The sequence below is a fragment of the Halichoeres trimaculatus genome, unplaced genomic scaffold, assembly GCF_033239565.1.
Source record: "Halichoeres trimaculatus isolate MK-OKI-2021-1 unplaced genomic scaffold, fHalTri1.1 fHalTri1_scaffold_1, whole genome shotgun sequence".
NCBI classification, from domain to species: Eukaryota; Metazoa; Chordata; class Actinopteri; order Labriformes; family Labridae; genus Halichoeres; species Halichoeres trimaculatus.
This window is the reverse complement of record NW_027437179.1, coordinates 36,492,786-36,515,235: the sequence shown is the minus strand read 5'-3', so window position 1 is coordinate 36,515,235 and position 22,450 is coordinate 36,492,786. Positions and strand designations below refer to the sequence as shown.

The 22,450-nt window shown below is 41.6% G+C and overlaps 1 protein-coding gene across 3 annotated transcripts in view; it reads left to right on the top strand.

The window, feature by feature from the left end:
* The window catches only part of slc12a5a (solute carrier family 12 member 5a), a 261,991-nt gene that overhangs the window by 100,923 nt on the left and 138,618 nt on the right, over positions 1-22,450 (top strand). The window contains exon 1 of one of the 3 annotated variants that reach the window (XM_074668592.1): positions 810-1,268. The exons of the other annotated variants lie outside the window; for them this stretch is intronic. Coding sequence (XP_074524693.1) covers positions 1,214-1,268 — 55 coding nt within the window. The 5' untranslated portion in view covers positions 810-1,213. Of the gene's footprint in view, positions 1-809; positions 1,269-22,450 lie in introns of those variants that run through there. 3 annotated transcript variants of the gene reach the window in all.

Sequence of the window (22,450 nt, the reverse complement as noted above, 5' to 3'; positions counted from 1 at the left end):
AACTGCTGGGACACACACACACACACACAATGTCTTCATACACACGGTACATTGTGTACTGAATCAAAATGAATCTGCATGGATCAGAATGAGAGCGTCTAATTGACAGTGAGGCTTCAATGCTGTGCTGACGGCGCTCAGTGTGCATGTTCCCTCGGCTGAAACCAAACATTTCTTCACTCTTCGGGGCGGCAGAGAGGACGAAAATGTAAAACACGAAGCACTGTGCTGTGTTTGTTAGCTGCAGAAACACACTGGCACAGTGCAACGTGCGTGATCCAGTTATTGATGCACAGTATTGCTGATTTCCAGATGTTTGCGTCTTTGTACTCATCATGTCCGTCCATCTGCATGCAGATGGTGTTGATAGAGCTTGTCCGTCCCTTGAAGGAAGCAGCGGCTTTATTTGCATGTGACATTAAAGTAGGGAGTGAATTACAAAGCCGGCAGGAGGAGAAAGCTGATGCATAATGCACCTCTGTGGATGGAAAACATCAGAGCAGCGAGGCCGGCGCTTGCATCCAACAGCATCAATTCCACTTCCACAGTCACCTCTACCACTGACGGCCAGGATGAGAAGAGAAACACAGGGAGGGAGGAGGGAGATGGATGGAGAAGAAATCACCCTGGTGCCAGAATATGCAATTAGTTTGGCAGCTGTAGTGACTGAGCAACATCATGTGAGCAGAGTGAGTGTTTTTTTAAAATCTGTAAGTGGGAGAGATTGAGATCACTGAAAAAAACACACTGAGAGGGAAGGAGGTAGAGAGCAAGTGTGCAGCTCTGAGGCGTTCCATCATCCACCAAACTCCTGCAGCTTCCCTCATCCCTCCCTCCCTCCCTCCTCCTTCTAGAGAAAGAGTAAGAGAGGGAGAGTCACGCTTACAAGCCAGCGGAGAAGAGACGTCAAGAGGAGGATCTACAGAGGGAGAGAAAAAAATCCTTCTCTCTCCTGCTGCCTCTCTTCGTGCATCCTACGGGCAGCGAGGAGCAAAGAAGAGGAGCGAGGAGGATCCGTCCATCTGTCCGTCCGTCCGGCTGGCATATTTTTCTACCCTGCTCCCTCTTCCTTTTTCCTTCCCCGCGGTTTTTCTGAGGCTGTACGACGGTGGGTGGAGCGCAGGGAGAGCCGCCGAGAGCTCGATCGGTGACATCGCTCCGCAGCAGCAGCAGCAGCAGCAGCAGCAGCCGCGGCTGAAGAAGAGGAGCCGGGATGCTTAACAACCTGACCGACACAGAGGAGGGGGACGGGGGAGCGCAGAGCCAGGGTGAGTGATGGGATGTGTCATGCAGTCACACACACACATGAGCGCACACAGGAATATTCACATGATTATGCAAGACACACATGCAGTACACACTCCCACGCACACACATTCATCTGAGAGCATATAAAGCAACATGCATGATTAAGATGTACACACGCAACCTGATGCGAGTGAGCAGCCATTGGAAGAAGGAGGATTGTGTGTGTGCGTGTGTGCGTGTGTGTGTGTGTGTGTGTGAGTATTACAGCATCGTACGATGGTCGGCCTGCTTGCCTCCTCTGCTGCTGCTCTTACTGCAAGGCTGTTGTGACAGGAATAGTAATAGGCTCACTCCATGCGATGGATGGCAAGTGTAAGGGCATTACAGTTCTGTCCACACACACACACTCACACACACACACACACACACACACACACACACGCACACATACTAATATGAAATTGAACATACAGTACATGCATGCAGAATACAGAGTGTTTTCTGGTGCATGGTAACATAAATACTCCCATCACATATGGCACGGTTTGGACAGCCAGTGCAGGCATGCGTATGCACACACACACACACACACACAAGCACAGCCACTCACAATTATGGATACCAAGCTACCATTGCTACTAATCCCATCGCCCCCAGCTGTCAAAATCAGCCCTGCGTCCAATCCCCAGCGCTCAGCCGGGTCCTCGGTCTCTGCAGGCGTTCAGGAGGAAAACCTGTAGGTTGCTGGTTTGTGCAGAGCGATTTTTGTGAGTGCTCTCACAGCAAACCTTTCTCAGTCCCAGAGGGGAGTTGAACCGAGAGATGAGAGATGCAGCATTAAAACATAAATTGTCAAAAAATCAAACATCACTTTTAGTATGACGTCCATTTTCGTACCCTAATTCTGCAGCCCAGCTCTATTTCCTTCCACCACTCTGCTATTTTAAGTGAAGGATTTTATCTCTGCACACATCCACTCCCTCAAGGCCAAACTCTCTTCCTCACTGCCCTCTTTTTTCTCCCCTTATGCTCCCTACATTTGTCTCTGCTTACCCCCCTCCCCATCCCCATCCCCATCCTCCTCAGCCTTTCATGCCGACCATTCTCTCAGCGCTGCGCACAAGCCTCCCTGTTTTTGTCGTCAGCTCAGGACTCTCAGGGATGCTTTTGGAGAGACAGGTTGCGGATGAGAGAACAGTCACTATGCTGCTTTCTCCTACCTGAGAGGGCTTAATGATAAAAATAGACCAGTGCTGGGAACATGAATATTTAACTTAATGCGGGCATCTCTTTTTTTTGTGTGTGTGTGTGGAGAGGGGGGATTACAATGACGGGCTGTGAGCGTGGACAGCAGTTGTAAGAGGTTGGCATCAGGGTTGAAGCATGACCCGGTTTACAAGTGCATCCAATTGCAACCATCAAGGGCAGGTTATGGAGTATGACACAAAGCCATATAAAACACACACACACACACACTCACATAGGAACGTCAAACTAATATGATTACCTGAGAGTCTCTGTCTGTCTTTCTGCAGCGTTGAATTTACATAAGTGTGTGCAGCCATGTGTGTGCAGAATCTGAAAGTTGGCGTGCATGTTCATTCTGTGGTAGTGTAGTAGCAGCTTGGTGCCTGTCATGCTATACATTGATGTCAGACTGTTTAATTCGTCAGGCTGTCGTTGCTTTAACTGCTGTACACTTAATGACCAGTGCATGTAGCGTTGCAGCGAGCTCTCACTCCCCGAATCATCAGCTGCACCAGTTTGGTCAGAGGGCCCAGTGCTTCAAAATCTGACACTGCGGGCAGGTCAGATGTGTCATTTGAAGAGGCTGTCTGCAGGATCAGAGTTTTAATTTGGTGTTGCAGTCAGGAAATGAGGTCCATAAGAAGGTCAAACTGATTGTTTGCTTCTTTTAAAATGCACCTCATTGTTCAGTATAGTTATATGATATTTAAAAACATTCATTAAGCAACTTCCCACTGACGTAATATCTTTACCTGGGGGTGTCGTGCTGGGTGGTGATCCTGCAGATGCTGCATCTGGCCTCATGTGGTTGAACCCTCACCTGAAACGCTCCCACTCTGCGGTTTTCACCTGCTTCCTCAGTGGACCCAGAACTTAACTGCCATGCTTTAGCTAATGTAGCATAACCTCCACGTCTCTTGATATACACGGCACATTAAGCTCGTGCACCGCAGGTGTCACTTCTCTACCGTTCAGTGCAAGTTGCACCAAACATAATGTACCCAACCCAGCATAATAATTTAACAAGAGACAAGAGATTAATCCCTGCTTCACTTATTCACTTATTTGTACACACGTGAACCTCAACCATAACGCAAGTTTTTATAACTTACAAATTTTTTTTTATTATTATTTCAAATTGCTACTTCTTAGCTTTCCGATCAGGACAGGCAGGACCGAATTGATTTACGGCACGTCTATGTTTCCATGACAACAACACGCTGACTAACGAAGTTTAGAAGTAGTTCCGTTTTTCTCTGCTGAAAACAATTTCCGTGATTAATTTTGTAGTGATGGTGAACACTGGAGCCTAACTGTCAGACAGAAAAAGGACAGAAGAGCAGAAGAAAGATAAACAGGAGAATGATAGAGCACGAGCTAAATGCTAACACAGGGGCTAAGCTAATGTGATAATGCTCATTCCAAGCCACAGTCAGCAGTTATTCTGCAGTGGTCTGTTCAAACTTGAAAGTCTATCAATAAAATGAAGAGTGAGGTTATGTAAGCTCTGATTGGTAGATGACTGGTAGGACATAGCTAACCAGCATTTACTAACGGTACACATTACAGACATGTCTTAGAGCATCAGGCTGTTAGCTTCCCTAAATATAGACAGCTACGACACTATAGACAAACTGACTTCACTTGTTGTCACGTTAGCCTACAGATACGTAGATACTGGGCTGCCGATAGCACTACATATAGGTGGCTACTACATTTGCGTAGTGTCACATTTCAAATCATATCATTACGCTTATTGTTTATTTGTTTTTATTACTTTTATTGTTCAATTGTTTTTATCATGTCTGCCCTTTTACTGTAAAGCACTTTGGTAGGCTGCTGGCTGTTTAAATGTGCTGTATAATTAAGCTGACATTGACATTGACATTGACATTGACATTGACATTGACGTAATTGTATTGATAAATACCTTACTTCGGCATGTTGTTGCCAGTAAAAAGTTATCTTGGACGAAGAAAATCTGATCTCCTTTTAATTCCAAAACAAATACACATCTCGCTAAAAGTCATTACGACATTGTGCATGAGACTCCAGGCCAGAAGGTGGCGAGGCAGTCCAATTAAAACAGATCCTCCTCAAAGCATCCTTAAGACAAATGCAGAAAAATTGAAAACCTTTGTCACACAGAGCTGAATTATCAAACGTTGTATATGCAGTGTTGGTGGAAAAGGGAAACCTCTTGGAAAGGGGTGGGATCCAACCTCAAGAGGGGTTCCAGAGGGAAGTTTGTTTCATTGAGTTGGGAGCCGTACGTGTTGAATGAGCTGTGTTGTGATACTCTTAAAAGGGAATCAGTTCCTCACACCTCCCTTCATCTCTCTGTTTCAGCCCCTGAGCCGCTGACTCTCCCCCATCCAACTATTCCGTCACTTCTCAGTAATGTTTCTCACACACACACACTCACGCAGACTTCTATCACCCCGTCCTTTTCATGTGAATCACAGCTCAGCTAAGCAAGCTGTGTAGCAACCTGAATAACTATGTTTAGTCATCAGTGCTCCATGCAGGACAGCTCCTGATAGGGAGGCTTTTCACCTCCTTACAGTCAGAATGTCAGAGGCTGTCGCTGTCCGCCTCCCCCGGTGCTGAAAGCAGCTCCCCCTCTCCTTCCCTCACATCCACAAAGAGCCCAGGGCTGCCTGACGCTGTCCAAGGTGCTGATTTATAGCCTTCATTACATGGCTGGGTTACAGCCCGAGAGGACAGCACAACCAGTTACAAACAGCAGCAGGGTGAAGGTGTGTGCGCGCGTGCGTGTGTGTTTGAAAGGGTGTGTGTTTGCACCGTGCACCTTTTTTAATAAGCATGCGAAGATGAAAGGCATCATTCTCCGGGAAATTAAAAAAGCTTCTGAGGAAACTCAAAGAGAAGTGGATGCAGGTTGAGTCAAAGCCAGATTCTTACATATTCATAAGTTGTCATGTTGCTCTCACAGCATATTGTTAATTACCTCCAGATCTTTTCTCTTTGGAGAGGAGGAAAGGTGAGGCGTAAGAGGTGCGACCAGGAGGGATGCAATCAAGAGTTGAAGGAGGTTTCGGAGGCTTTAATGGCTGAGCATGGGCTTGTTTCTTTTTCGGGACAAAAGAGGAGGATGTTGCTGAAAGAGTAGGTGATAAAGTGTGATGAATCCCAAAGGAAGCGATGGTGGAAGAGTTGATGATTAGTTCAAAGGTGTACAACAGCCTGGTTTGTTTAGTGCTTTTATTTACCCTTCATTAGGATTCAGGGTCTCGGGGATAATAATTATCATTCAGGAGCTTGTTGTACATAAAACAGAGCACATAACAGGTATCAGCTCCTGAAGTGCAACAGTTATAAATCTTCAATCTGAGCTGACAGTGTGTCAATGACGTTATAAATTAAAAACAATAAAAACTCTCAGTAGACCCCAGTCCGCTGTCCTGTTCCATAAAATCAAACATAAAAGTAACAAAATAAGTTGAATGAGTTTTAGGACAGAGTATACTCAATAGTATGAAACTAATACCCTAATCTATTTAGATCCTGTCATCATTACAGTGTGTTTACAGTGTGTAAACAGTGTTTGCTCGGACAGTCAGGGCGCTCTTTGTTTATGCTCCTCTTACTGTTCTGCTGCCTGCCTTCTTGTTAGAGAGCAGAAGTAATTTCATGCTTCTTCTCTAAATGTTTGTTACTGTCTGCACTTTTTCATTTATGTATTAAGTCCCTCATTAATGTGTCACTTCGGTTTATTCGCTCTGGTTTAATAAGGGAGTAGTTTTTGTATTACGTGCATAATTGAATATTGCTTATGAGTTCTGCCTGGACAGCTTTAAACTCGGGTGGTCAGCTGACAGCTGAGGGAACAGCTCTTAGGAATATATTTTATGGATGGAGGTAGAGTTTCAGGAAAAACAAACTAAAGATCTGAATAATGATATTAACAGGACAAGCCTCATATTTTTTTAAGGTACTTCAACAGGTAATTGACCAGTGTTGTAACCTTATAACTAATGCAGTGAACCAGGGAAGTAACTCTGCTTATACTTTAGCCATAGCCAACAAGAGTGTATTGACAGGAAATGTTCCAAAGTAAGTTATAAAACAACAAAAACAAAGTCTATTCTCTTAGGTAATATCTAGATTTAACAGCAAGTGCAGATTGTAACTTTTAGAAATACTCCATAAGTGACAACCTTGTCTGAAATACAGCAGGTAAGCCAATCAGCTAATATGCAGCCAAGTAAACTCAGGTATTTAAAATGAAGAAGTCAGGTTGGAAAAAGTGCAACTGAAGTCTACCTGCAGCTTTTCCTCAGAGTATCTCTATCTCATGATTATGGCAACTTCTCGTTCCATTACTCTCCATAATGTTCATCCAACCAACCTTCCTCTGAAAGTCTGACTTACTGGTTTCTCAGTAAAACATTAGTTATGAGTTGTTTGTATCCAGCATTTGCACTGGACTGAGCAGGGGTGTGTCCAGACTTTCAGACTGGGGTGGCTCAATGAGGGCAGGAGGTAGGGGGGACAGGATGTGCACACCTACAAATTGTCACCATTTATCTTATTTAACTTCACTTTCTACTTTAAGAGCAATGAATAACTCTACTTGTATAGATATTTAATCCCAGTTTTTAGATTTTTCTATAAAACTGTATTATACATAATGTGCGTCAGCCAGTCTGTTATTTTAAAGCAGTACTTTTAAGACAAAATTGATAAGATAAACCTTTGAATTACTACAAAAGGGACACTTAAAGCAGTAATGGCAAGAAAACATTTAATGAAAAAATGCTGTGTGTGCAACATTCCTTATTGCTCAATCTTTTATATGGTGTTTTGAAGTGATGCTGCTTTGATATGTAACCGATGGTAACTGCAGGTAACTGAATGGTACTGATTGAGAATTTATTAAGCACTCAAGTTCCATTTTCTCATAATGTAAAAGGTTAAGTTGTTAAGATTTTCAGGAAGCAAATTAGCTTGTAACACTCTAATACGAGTTACTTGAGTATAATTCATACATCTAGGCTCGTTAAAACTGGAAATACATCATGTGTTTTCCATTGTTCCTCAAGTCTTCAATAGGTAAATCTTTCATTCACGCTGGTTAGGTTTAGAGATCTCGGGCTCAAAAAGGTTGGTGACCACTGTCATAGACAGTAAGATAGTCACAATGCTAATTGCGTTAGCCCTTCAATGGGATTTTCCATCGACATTAGCATTATCCGCCTTCGGATTAAAAAAAAGGCCTAGAAACCATATTAATGTATTCATGACTCCGTTTTAGGGGTTAGGGTATTTGAGAAATCGACCAAATCATCTGGTCAAGCTCCTCTGCTGTTAGGACTGCATGGTAAAAGGTAAACGTACTGTGTTGAAACAACTCTTTCTCTAGTTTTCAGATCTCTCAAAACGTTTTCACACAACAGGTCACATTCACCCGTTCACATTCATACAATCCAACAGAGGCGTTAATGTAAAGTGTCCATCAGTGTCAGCGTCAGTCAATCCATTCACACACCAATGGCACAGCCACTGAGGTCAGGGTTAAGTGTTTTGCTCCAGGAAACTGTGGTGTGTGAACAGCATGGCCAAAGATCGAACCTCGACCCTGTGATTGAAGGATGAGCAATTCTACCACTGAACCATAGTCACCCCAATATGTGCTTTTATTTCTTCCTGTATTTTTAACTCAGTCTGTTTTGGTTTTGACTTGTGGTGTGATAAGTAAAAGAGGGGACTTAACCAAAAGCATGTTGAGTCTTATCAATTCAGGCTCTGGCAATAATAGCCCACATTTGTCAGTTTTTTAGACACTTTACAGATAAAATAACGTCTACATCAATTGGGAATCTACCCCTCAGGTTTTATGGATATACACATAACTATCAGGTCCATCTATACATCCATCTATCCATCCATCCACTGCTCCCCCATCTCTGCCTGTCCGTCCTCCTGGTCAGGCCTGTGGATAGGGATGTAATGATGTTTTAGTTATGGCTGACTGCGTAATGCTGCAAAATGCTCCCTGGGGCCCTCTCCCAGGGAGGCAGTTGTTGTGCATGCTGAACGTCATTATTCTCTGTCTACGCGCTCTGCGACTTATCTGCTGTGAACGGAGGGGGAGAGAAAGCAGAAGTGCTCTGTAAGTGAGAGAGATTGCTGGCTAATACAGAACCACAGGCACTTGTTACAGGGGAAGGTAGCTCCCCCGGCTGCACACAAAAACACGGCTTTTCACTAGCTTAGCACTTAAGTGCATCATGTCCGTCTGAGTAGATACATACATAGGCATGTTGTAGCCTGAAGTACACAGCTGTATAGGTCAACGCGATATTTCACTGCCATGTCATCCAAGTTAAATGAATTCTTTAAAGGACTAGTCTTTGCTTTGGAGAAGAAACTCTGTACTGTATCACAAACTATCTGAGCAAATAAGATTGACAGTCTACATGAAATATCAGATGAAGAATGATTTTGTATATCTCAATATCTCAGGTTTATTTACAACACCTGAGACAACATTTATACCAGTTTACAGGACATCTGTGAAACCTCTTTAACTTAACATTTAAAGGCAGTTAAAGGGAAAAAAAACATTTGTTTGATGAAATGTTCAAAAAACTACACAAGGATCCACCCATAGGTCTTTAAGATGATCAATATTTTTACTTAGTATCTTCAAACTGATGATCAATGAGTTGATCAATAATGATGGATTGGTTTTTTTGTGGAATTATTTGTCCACTTCATTGATATCATTTTAAGCCCCTGAGCCTGTGATAAAGGAGGCAATAAACTGTTGGTTGGTCCATTTTTCATTCCTGTTCGTGTGAAAAAAAACTATTTCTTGAATGATTTTTTTCAAGTTTGCCACAAGTGTTGACCAGATTTGTCAAATTTCTTTCTGTCAGTGGTTGCTCATTTAGTCTGCAGTCTTTTTCACTCTTCTACAAAAAAAATTACCTCTTTGAGGCACCTTCAGCACTCCAGATCTAGGCACTCTAGAAGCATCCTCCACTGTTGCCATGCTACAAAGTTTTGAATGCTTTTCTAAATGACAGATTATGAGTTATGGCCACATGTTTGGAGAAAGAACAGAGCAGGAAGTCGCTTATTGCACAGCTTTATAACTATTATATGCTTTAAATGGCTTGCACCAATTTGTGATGTCACAAATTGAGCAAATCCTGAGTCCTTCTTGTGTAATTCTCATGTAGCTGTTTGAATAAATCATCCAGATCTACCTGCAGTCTTATCCTGGAAAAACTCAGACACACAAAAGCCTCATAATCTGAAACTTTTAGTTTAGACATTCAACATTTAACCTGTTTGTTAAGAACAGAAAAGCACAATACAGCCCCTCCAAACCCTTATCATGACTCCTTTTTTGGGTGCATCAAAGGAGCACCTATTTTTTTTATACTTTTTTTTTTTTCATTACTAACTGCCACTTCATAAAACTCATCTGTAAGTCAGTGATATTTAACACCAGTGTAAGAGATACCATCTTAAAGTCCAAATATAGATGCTATTAGGTATTGTTTGATTGAACGTAATGAAGGTGAGTATTAATGGGAAAAAAAAGGATACAATGGCTTATGTAATGATGGGGCAGATAAAATGGCTTCTTTCTAATTAGAGGCTGGTTGCCATTAATGGTGGGTGTCCAGAAATAATGGATGGGATTTCATTCATTGGTTTGTCAATTAAGACGCAGGAGAGTATAATCAGCTGTGAAGAGCTCTGCTTCCCCAAAGCTTACTGTTGAGTCATACAGCTGCGATGAAAAGCAGGAGCTCATGAACACAAACACCGATTCAGGAGGACACACTTGGTCATGTGTTTTTTTCATGTTGGTTAGAGACAAAAAAACAGAAGCAAAATCTCATCCGGTCAATAAAAAACAAACTTGTTGATTGAAAACTGGAAGATTAAAAAATTAAAAGATAATTTTCGATGCTGCAAAAATCTCTTAACAGCAGCGAAGTAATTGCAGAAAAATACATGCACCAAGGATTTCTGAGATAAAGCTTTGAAAAGGATGGATGGTCTCTGAGAGAAATACATGGCCGGGTTTCTGAAAAGGAAGAGGAGGTCAGAGAAAGTGAAGGCAAGAGATGAATCATCAACCCAGCTGAATAAAAGAACCTACGTCTTCTTTCTCTACATGTTCACAGGAATGGTTCAAAATCAAAGTATGTGCTTGTTTTTACCTTAAAAATTTGCATGAAACAACTTCACAAGTCATAAATTAATCTTGCTTAAATACATGAGAAAGAGGAATAAGACAGACTGATGAGGAAGAAAAGAGATGATAACTTTTTGAAAGAAACAATCATAATCAGAGCTTGTAAGGGAAGGCTTGTGTTTTACATCTGGACTTTTAACCAAACAACACATCCAGTAATATTTACACCCATTCAGTGCAGTGTTTTAAAACACTAGAAATCAAATGAACTACTCTGATTACTCACTAGTAGTGCTTCATATCTATCTTCAATTGCTTGAGGCACCAGTGAGAGTATTATATGAGTATAGATTCTTTCTTATATACGTTCAGAAGTGAAGAGGCTTGACTCCAGACTTAAAGATAGAACTCCTGGTTGACTGAATGAAAACTTGTTCACAACTTGCATTCTGGGTAATGAAGTCCTTTTAACCAATTCAAAGGTTTAGCTTTAAAATCATGCTCCTACTCTTAAAGGCACGGTTGGCAGTCCTGAAAACTAGCATGAATTTGAATGTAGCATCTTGTCAGGACTCCGTCTGCCCCCCCCGAGCTCCTCATTTTATAATCTGTCCTTTGCACTACGTTGAGTCATGTCTCATTTAGAGGTAAGGAAACACCAACACGTTAAAATGTAAAGCTAAAAAACAAATAAACAAACGTGACTTTTGTTAGTACTCGCAACTGTCATGCTAGCATTATCCACTTTTACGTGTGACACAATATCAGGAGTGAAGCTGTAACACAAATAGTACATGTACATTTACTCTAGGACTTACTAAATATCACAAATTTTGTTTTGCTTGTCAGAGCCGCTGTGGTGAAAGTTTATTAGACTCTGATCCAGACCACAGTCCAATGCCAAGTACCTCATCGGGTCAGGGGGACAGGCCCGAGGTCGAGTGAGACTCGAGATGGGCAGTAGTTAGAGGCAGGGGAACAAAGCAAGAAAAGAAAGCCTCCATCTTTCTTTTCTTGCTCTGTTTAGCCGGAGGAGCGGTTAGGGTTAGGGTTAGGGCAAAATGGCAGGACGGGATTTGATTGGTTTTACATAATGGATCCTGATGGATGTGATTGGTTGATGTTTTCTTGAGTTTTCTCCTGCTGATAGCAGAAATTATTCAATCTCATTTAAGAACACATCATGTATTGCTTGCCATCAGGACATATAGACCATTTTAACCAGTATAAGTCAACAAAGAAACATGGAATAAATAATATCCAAGTGAAATATTTCCTCTTCTAACTTTATACTGCAAATAAAATAGTGCCTAGAATTATTAACTTAAAAGCTTGTACAATTTCTAACATTCTCTATCCATTAAGCCCTTTGCACACCTGACGCATATTTTTCATGCGAATATTTTGTACATTGTTTTAATTGTGCTCAGAAATTTCTCTCAAGCCTTCATAAACAATCGCTAGTCAGGTCATGTCCTGTAGTTAAAAGATGTGTCTACGGCACCACCTCAAACCCTGAAATCTGGCCATCAACCAGGAACTTATAGTAACTCTGTTGTGTAAAATCCAATCTCCTTCAAATTCCACACACACCATCAAGGTACATCTCACAACACTTCTATAACCTAAAATCTCTGATACTGCAATAGCGTCACCCTCTGGAAATGCATGATGGAATCATTTACAGGTATCATCCAGTTTGTTTCACATTTTCATGAAATGATCACAGTCCCACTCTAGACTACTAGAGACATGACTTTGGGTGGTAATCTTGCTGCATAAACAGTGGCTATTTTTCTGAATCCACTGTTTTTCAATGCAAACTTTCACACCACCAACGTTATTTCACGCTTGTTGTTGACACGAAAAGACAACGATTATGAAGACAATGTTTAGAGGAGAATAACTGCGGAGATTGAAAATGACACTTCTAAATATTTCGCAGTTTCTTGCAGTTTATTCGCGTCGCTGTTGGTTTGCAAAGGCCTTTAGAGTTACAACAAAAGATGACACAACACGCTACAATGAACTCTGAAGTCTCTTTTAAACTTAAACTTAATGAGACTGTTGACAACATTATTGATATTTCTGAACTATAATTGATGTGCCTAAAACTGCCATATGACATGAGTGACTGCCCCCTGGGGAAATAAGCCTTTTCTGTTTCTTTAGCAATGCTTTGCAATGGATGATATAGTTAAAAGTTAGCAGGATTATGTTTTTCATTGTTAAAACACACAGCAAATTTTGAGCATTGAATTTAACTTTAAGGCGTGAAATGATGAATTTGGTATTTTCAAGTCTTTAAGAGTTTATTATGCTAAAGTTTTCTAAAAGGACTTTTAAGTCTTGGTTTAGCCAAATTGAATGGATAATAAACACGGTCTTAGTCTCTTTGGTACTGCACTCTCTCCCCTTGGAGCACAGAGGATTGTGCAAGAATAACATCAGTGCTGAACAGGAGTTTCTGGCACATGGTGGCTAAATGGCTTTTTTCCCAGGCTACCTCTTTGACCTCAGATAATCATCAAACAGCTTTTTTTCTTGTGTGTACTTAGTTCTCACTCTGACTAAGCTCAAACACAGACTTCTTAGGTCACCATAAACTACTAAGGGTTGAGAAAGGCGCTACTGGAAACTGAATTGCAGATTTAGTGGATCAAAAATGCTCATTTTGAATAATTGCACCAAAAAGCTAAATTTGAATAGCATGATTTTGAATTGACTGTTATATTTTGAAACTAAATGTATTTGCTTGGAGAAATTGTTGTAACTAGCTCAACATTTTACATTCCCAGGCCATGCAATTCAGGAATTTGGATTGAGTTTTTTTAAACAATTTCATCAATTCCATTGCGATTTTTTGGGGGCCAATTCCATTTAAATTGTGATTCTTCGATATTTACGATTTTTGCCATTCTTAGTTTGCTTTTGTAACACCAGACCATGTGAAAAAGTTAATTGATGATAATGTCTACAGAGTATCAGGAGCCTTGTTTTCTCATCAAATTCACATTACATGGGTCAGAGAGAAACACCCTCTGCTGGAGAAAAGTGGTAAATTCTTTTAAATCTAGTTTATAAACAAAGACTGAAATAAAGAGTTTGAATTAAAAAAATAAAAAATGGTAAAAGACTCCCAGTTTTGATATTGTCAAACATATCGTATTTTGATTTTTTATCCCACCCCTAAGACTCACAGAACTCCTATTTACGCCTGAAAAACATCCAGCTTAGAAATCCAGCTTAGGTACACATTAGTTGCACATCTGAAAGGGATGTTTTCCAACTTCCCAACACTCTTTCCTGCATGGGAGTAGAAAAATATACATTTTTAATTTCTGTATCCAAAAATATACAACTTTAACAGCCCTCTCTCACAGATTGAATTGCTTTTTGCTCATGCTTCAAGTGGACAATTAGGGAACTGCACTCATACATGCATTTCTGCATAAGCTTCTTTTGACACTGGCTGCTGTGTAGTTTGGACATGATATAATTCATTGCATGCTGGGAAATGTAGGATTCTTTATTGTACAAGAGGTCACGGCAAAGACTTGAAACAGATTTTGACATCAAAAGCCTTTAAACTCAACTTTATATAACTAAAGACGGATGTTTCGCCAGGTTATCTGCTTTAAAGGAATTTACCATTCATGATTTTATATCATGAGAAGGTGCTGAATGCAGTTTTCTCCTCAAAAGGAATCCGTTTGGTTCAGACCCACCACAGTGAATGAATCTGCACACAGCAGATAAAGTAAATCAAAACCATTCCAGTGAACTCACACACACTCACACACAACAGCACAGCAGCATGGGGGAGTGACACATCCTCGCTCCCCTCTGGCTCGTTATTGAAGACACCTCGGTCCTTGATGAGCCTCTCAATTTCCAGCCCTCTGACATTACTGTGAACGGTCCAGAGCCGGGAGATGGAACCATAATGAAAAGCCACGTATTGATTTGCTCTCACTCATGTACCTATTTGCTCTGATTTAGCTGTTGTGGTGCGGAGACGGGCCGCAGAACCGAGATACACACTCAGCCCAGTATCACAACAAGCAGAGGATGTATCAGCTTAGTGCACAGAGACTTCTCGTCCAGGTTTCATTTCATGTCAAGGGACCAAAAAACCCTGTTAGTGTGTTTACGTGCCTATGTGTTTAAGTCATAGCCTGGCCTCATCCCAGTTTATCAAGCTGTTTTTCTTTGGCTCAGGAGAGAAAAATAACCAAGTAGGTAATGTGCATTGCCATGGTTACAGTCTGGGCTGTTGGAAATGTCCCACGTATCTGTTAAATATGAGCCCTTTACACTGAGGTTCAGCAACAAACACAACACAACACATGCTTCTCTTCTCCTCTGTTTCTCAATCCACACTGTACTCAAACCAGGGGAGCTTCCCTGCTGAATACATCATTTGCATTTCCATAAAGCGCAGCAGAAAAGTCACGTTTTTCTCTTCTTAAGCTCACACTCCACCCCGGCGTCGCGGCACTCCCTCCATTTCTGAGGAAGTTTAAACAATCCTCCCAGCTCCGTCTTTAATTGCCGAGGTAACCACCAGCCAAGTGAAGGGAAAAAAACATTTCCTCTCTTTCATCTGAGTGCTTGTTATTCAGCGCGCGCCTCGCCGTCACGTGTCCACATGGCTGCGAGCATGTGTGTGCATAGTGTGACTCTCAAACATGCGTGTGTGGTCTCTTTTAATGCATGTGCATGTTGATATTAGCGAAAAAGCAAATAAAAAAACGGACTCACAGGAGGGAACCGGAGCAGCGGAGGAGAAGCTCATTATCATGTGCGTGTTAGCAGAAAAATACAAGGGTGGGGTTACGGTTTCATCTACGGAAACCCCAGTGTGTGCGTGTGCGTGGGTGGATCCTCTGTTGCGCAGCATGGCATTGTGGGATTGCTGCGTCTTTAGACTAGAAAGCGGCTTAATTGGTGGGTATGAGTGGGCAGAGGGACTGCTAGGCAACTGCGAAGGGCCAGCGGTGGAGGTTTCTCCAGAACCAAGAAACAGCCCGGGCGCCTTGGACCAGAATCAAACACACAGTCTTGTAATTGGACAGAGGAGGGGGACTGGGGAAGGGCACTGAGGGGGATCAATCCCTCACAGTCTGCTTCATCGCCAGGACGGTAATTCTGGGCAGCAGTACACCAGCGGACTCACTACACACACACAAACACACACACACATACAGGACATAGTGTTTTGGATGGACTGGAAATTGTAATGAGGAAGACGGGCACCGGACCAACACTTTTACATAAGATCGTCAATGCACAGATTGAAGTTCAGACCATGCACTGATGAAGCTGAGATGATGAGAAAAGTTCCTTTTGATTGATTACAAATACAGATAAGAGAACAAGTTGAAGTGATGAGGGAACTCTTAAAAGCAAAGGGGTACAAATGTAAAGGACACATTTTAGCAGCTTCCATTTTCATCTTTTGATTCAGACACTGAAACCATATTTTTTGATGACTTTAAAAAGTAGATCTCAAGATTTTGGTACATTTATTGCAGGAAGACTCTAGATCGAGTTGTACACTTATGGGGGAAGTGGTAAATGACAACCCAACCTAGGGTTCTGAAATTGTTATTCTGGCTTAGTTGCCTTGTCGGTCTTTGACAAAAAAATGGAAAAAAAAGTTAACTATATTCTGCTTTAATGGCTTAACATAGAATTTAACCTTTATTTTGTTTATATTTTTACTCTAATAATGGGTAAATACCCCTGTGAGCATTTCACAAGCCCCACCTTTTTGAACCTCTAGTTCAAACAAAACTTTTAGCCATCATTTCATGGCCACAGTTCTTAAAATATTAGAAACTTGTTTCACCAACTAGTAACTCTGGTTCCCACGAGAGAGGGAACTAATGTTCAATCATTTGGTTGGATAAACTTACACATTCCTTCGCTCATACGTCCTATATGTTGGGATGGATGTGGAACAATGCATCCATTACAGACACCCAAGGTGGATATCGTGCAATGGGTTACTGTTTGAGACGAAATATGCAAAGACAGTGAACAATCCTTTGGAAAGGTGGCAATGTGTAGACATACAACCAATTTAGGTTTAGAACACCCAACATTTTTTTAGTGAACACATGTGATAAGGGAGGCAATCAAAACCGGCAAGGCTCACCCTTTGCTTTTATACGTCTGGGTCCTTCCAAGATGTGTGAGGTAAAATGTTGGAGTTCATAAACTGCTTTAAAAGTTATTCACGTCAAGCAGCTTTCATGTTACTCATTTTATTTTTTGGGTTTTCTACTGTTGGCTTGAAAACACCTCACACATTTACTCTGTTCAAGGTTGACAAACTTTCTCTTTCTCTTTGTTTACTTGATTGGCCCACTGATAACCGCTGTTTGTCCATGTGTATTCTTGTCACAAAATGTTCATTGCTTCTGCTGAAAATTGTTTTTCTTGATCTTCTCTCAGTCACACCGTTACTGCTTGCCAGGTTTATTGTTGTTTATGAGTGATAGATATGCACACTTTGAATTTATTGGATGGTTATTTGCGGTCATGCATGCGACTAACACTGCAGCAACATGGGCCGTTCCATAACAGAACGTTAGGACTAATGGTCCCATTTGTCTAAAGACTGAACGAACACACAGGCCCAGGATATTTCATGACAGGGACACATTTTTACAAAGGCTTTGCTTAGGTCTTGCAAGAGGTTGTGTTTATTTTAGCCTAAAAACACACTCTCATATGTTAATTTTATCCGTAATCATGTCTTACTGGTTTCAGAAAATGTTGTAGATAACAATCTGAGGGTATCTAAGTCTGTTATTATTTAATGCACTTGAGTGAAATATGGTTTGTGGAGTTATAATGCAGTTAAAAAGTTTTCCTAAAGCCTCTGTCCCTCTTATTACTGACTCACCTCAGTGTCTCTGAGCTAACTGCCGTTATTTAAATGGATAGGGATGTTTCCACTGATGAAAATTGATATGGTACAGGCACATCGCCTCTTTCTCATTGCTGCAACCTGTGGTCCAGATGCTGCTGTCCTATAAAAGCACCGCCGCTGATTATAAATCTGCCCATTTGCGTGATTGACCACATTAAAGCCCAATGGACCGTTTGTAATTTCGGCTTTAATGGCGAAACGGGCAGAAGTGGAGATGAAGTTTGAGCTTGTTCTATCTTCCAGTTTTCCAGTTAGTTCCTGACCATTAGAGTTCCTGGAGCATCATTAGAGGACATTACTGTTTCTCCTTTTTTTGTGTGTGTAAGGGAACGGTCGGCGGGGGTTTAAAGTGGATGATGTGGGTGAAAGCATGAAGTAATATCTTTATGTGAGGCTGGTAATGCAGAGAAGAGTGTGGAGCAGCTTCATCAGAACCGGGATTTCATTATGTTGATGCCAAATGATTGAATTCTGAGGCTACTTCAGATAAGATGAATGAGTGTATCGTCATATGATTCTATAGGAAGTAGAATAAAATGTCATAATGATTGATAACACCCTCTTATACCTTGTTTATCCTTCACACATTGCGCTAAGTGGTGGATAAGTGTACCAGGACATTACTGTATTAGAGCCATTATTACCCGGACACAAAGAGCAGCACTGTCATTCGAACATTTTCAATTGCAGGGCTATCAGAGGAGCTGTTTGAGGAAATAGTCATTCATTGTATGTTGTTGAAGAACAGAGACAATTACCCCCCTCGTTTTTTTTTTTCCAAGAACAGACGGTATACAGCTAATTTTATAAAACACACACAAACTGAACTGATGACCTTTTATCACATAAATGGTGCTTTCCGTTAAACAGCTCCATACATGTGTTTGATGTCTGAACAGCTGCGGTGCCATGTAGTGGTGTCATTTGATGACTAAGCCTTTTGTCGGGGATCAAACAGACGTGACGGAGAAGAAAGACAGGGATGTTCAGAGACGACAGATTGTGATTGATACTGCCGTTATGGTTAATAGGCTATCTGTGAATTCAACACATACACACACAGACACAAACACAAGGTGGTGTTGCTCGCTGCAGGAATGGTATCAGAGATCCATCATCACAAATACGTAATCTGATCCAGTTGTTTAATAATTGACTACACTTAAAACCACTTGCATTCATATTTCAGCTGCATATCTAAACATTTTACATAATTCCATCCCTCTGGCTCCCAGTCAAATACCTCTCGCCCTCCCCCAAAGCAGCCACTCTCCACTACCATCTTGTGCAATCATTGCCTTTCAGCCCACCACTTAAACACAGCCCAGCTGAGTGGACATATAGATGTAAAGTATACACTCACAATCAAATATGTATGTCTCTCGGTATGAATTTCATGCACTGCTCCCCTGAGAGTTGTGTCGCCTTTGGCTAGGCTGACCACTTAGCTCACAGTACTACACACCTCTCCATGCCTCTTTCCCTCTTTCCCTCTATCTATCCACCCCTCGCTTTCTCTTTGACGGCAGCTTAGCGAACGTGTCTGCATAACTCTCAGTCGAGCCGAGTGTCTGGGGCTGATATGCCTGTATGAATAGTATTTCCCATTTTGCCACGGCCCACAGAGCCTATCAGCATCCTCAGCAAATGGAAATAAACCATCTGTCAGACGGGGCCTTTCCACAGACGGCGAGAGCGGTGCCACTTGCCCCGCGTCCCATCTCAGCCCTCAATAGGAGCCCATTTAGCTTTTGTCACACAGGAAATGGAGCAACTTAACTGGAGAGCTCTGGGATTGGTGTGGCGTGTGCTGTGGCGTGAATACAGAGGATTTCTGGAGGCGCTTTGATATTTTATGTGAAGCAAGCAGGATTAGAGGGAATTGTGCCCCTGTGGGTTCCCAATTTGCAAAGTTTTGTCAATTTGCGAGAAAGCGACGCTGTCTTTTTGACACGTTTGTTGCTTGATAGCTGATGTATTCATACTCAGAGGTCATGTTTTGTTCTGTGTTAATCAATGTTTTTCTGTTACCAATGATTGGGCACAAGGGATCAAGCTGAGAGGATGACCCCACACAGTGCTACGAAGCATTTCAGGAACGTTCACTCCAGTTTCTCTTTGACTTGTGACGTTTTAAAGGACATTCATTCTCGCTGATCTCATCAGCATCATTTTTGGTTTCACATTAACTTTCAAACACGCATGAAAGAGGGGTCTCTAGCCAGACTCTTTTCATGTGCTGTGCCCAAATGGTGGAATGAATTACCTAACTCTATATGATCCACAGAGTCCCTTTCTACTTTAAGGGATGTCTGAGGACTGATGAGTCAGAAGGTCTCAGACCCAGCTCTTAAGACAATATATAGCACTAATTAATGAATGTTGTTGAAGGTTGAACTGTATTATTGCTGGGATTAATTGTGGTTGGTTATGGCTACATTATTCTACATGGGAAAACAATCAAGACAAAGTAACAAAAAAATCGTTCCTCTTTCACTTAATGGCAGCACCTGCAGCCAAATAACTTGTAGCACTTTGTCGCACTAACAGGGTTCCCGCGAATCCTTGAAAAGTCTTAAAAGGCATTGAATTCATAATTCTAAACATGAGGCCTGAATTGGCATTAAAAAGTCTTAAAAATTTGAACACATTGGTAAGATTCATGTAAGTTTGAAGTAAAAAAAAAAAATAAGTAACATTATTTTCTAAACAATTTTCTGATTTATTCTCGTGGCAACATCCTGTAATCACAATAGTGGAACTAACATTATGGTGATGTGGTTGCACCAGGAACTTTTAAAGCAGAAGCATGTCTTGGTTCTACCTAGGGTGCCTGGAGAGAGAAAAAAAATGAGGAAAATTGGAAAAAAAAAAATCAAAAAGTGGCTTTGGAAATTTGATTATGGCAGCAAAATTGAGAATTAAATTTGAAATTAAATTTCAAAAACCATGTAAAAATTCCAAAAATGGTTGTGACAGTGGCCAAAAAAAGTGAATGGGGGCGAAATAGGCATAAAGTTGTAAAAATGGGGTTAAAAAAAGGTAAAAAGTGATGTTTTATGTAATTCAGTTGTGGTTCGTTGTCAACTGGTTTTTAAATTTGATTTCCAACGTCATTAAAAAAGTCGTAAAAATTCTTAAATTGAACTTGCCTTGAGCTGTAGGAACCCTGACTAAGGTGTCGCCTCAGTTACCAAGTGTTAATGTATAGCTTTCTGCACTAAAACCTCAAAAATGAAAGTGATGGCCTCATTCAGTCAGACGTGCTTTGACCACCATGGCACCATTAGGCCTGTCAGGCCTTTGGGCCCCAAACATACCAAACATGGATTATACTTCCTGTTGCTCCTTCCTCTGGAACAGAGGGTGACAGCTGCCACAGAAGCAAAACGACAAAGCCATGGGCTCATTACTTTGACCCTTTTTCATCCATCAGTTTTTAATTCATAACCCAGCACAACAAATCTCTTCACTTCTTGCTTTAGGTTTAAAGGGAACTTCAACCCTTCAAAGTAAAAGGCTTTAAAGCTCAGAGGAAGTTCAAAGATCCGGGTAAACAACCACATTGAAAAAAAAGGGCCAACCTGCTGGATAAACACCAACCTGCTCTTGTTACTGAGGTAATTGACTAAGCTGACCTGGCAGCCATCTTGTTTGGAGACATCTGCTGAGGAATCCTTTGAAGTAGCTGAGCAGTGATGGCAGCCCCTCCATCCCACAAGCCCCTCTGTTGTTTTTTTCCTCCCTGCACATTGTGCTCTCCAAAATATCAAAGGCTCCTTCACTCCCTCCCCCCACTCCTCATGAGATAATGACATTAAACAAACGTAAGACAAACTGCAGTGATCGCGTTTAGGAGAAGTCGGAACCAGACCTGGGGCACAAGGAAAAGTCTTAAGGGTTAGGGTTTGGATAAGTCCAAGAAAAGGAGAGCAGGCAGAATTAATTCAAATTCAAAGAGTTTGTTTGTGACTTTTAGGTGAACTTGTTCTTTTTGCTAACTCACAACAATCCTCATCAACCCAAAGATCTCAGATTACTCTCAGTTGACTCGGCAGCAGCGAGGTCTTGAGGCGAGGCCCAGCTGTGATAAAGAGCTGCTGAGCCGAGGTCCCGCGCTGCGCTAAGCTAACAAAGTAGGGGTCTGATGACCAATCTGGTCGGCAGCTGCGGAGTAAGAGTCTGAAGGGATTAGGGCGTGTGGGGTTAAATAATCTGGACGTCCTGGCCAAAGATGACAGAGTGGGAAAGGAAGAAGATAGCGGATGTGGAGGGATCAGCAGTGTGTGTGTAGAGGCGAGGGATTACTGGATGGAGGTCACGGGGAGCTCTGGGTCTCGCAAACACGTAGAAACGTCTTTCTTGGAGACAGACACACGGAGCGAACGAGCCGGGATCTCAGAGCAGAAACTTAACAGCCCTTGAAAAATGAAAAATCATAAAATGTGAAGCACCAGCAGCGAGGGCTTTGGGTTTTAAGCATTCATAGGATATATGGGACTACGTGGGATCCTTCACTGATGGATCATGAATAATAAGGCAAAACGCGTGAACATAAGGGTTTCTATTTTAAGAAGCTTGGGGCTTTTATGTCCCATAGCAGAAGTCTTAAAGCCATTATTAAATGATACGGACTATAAAGGCCATAAGACCAGAATAAATGTATTTATCAGCTCAGAGACAATGGTGGGAAGAGTCGGGATCATCACTGGAGCGGCTCCATGAAAGAGAAAAGACAGCTCTTTTTCAGATCAGTCCTGGAGAAGAGGTGAGAAAAGCCGTGAGAAGCTGACATAACTGATCTGTTGCTCCGTTTTAATAATGATAAA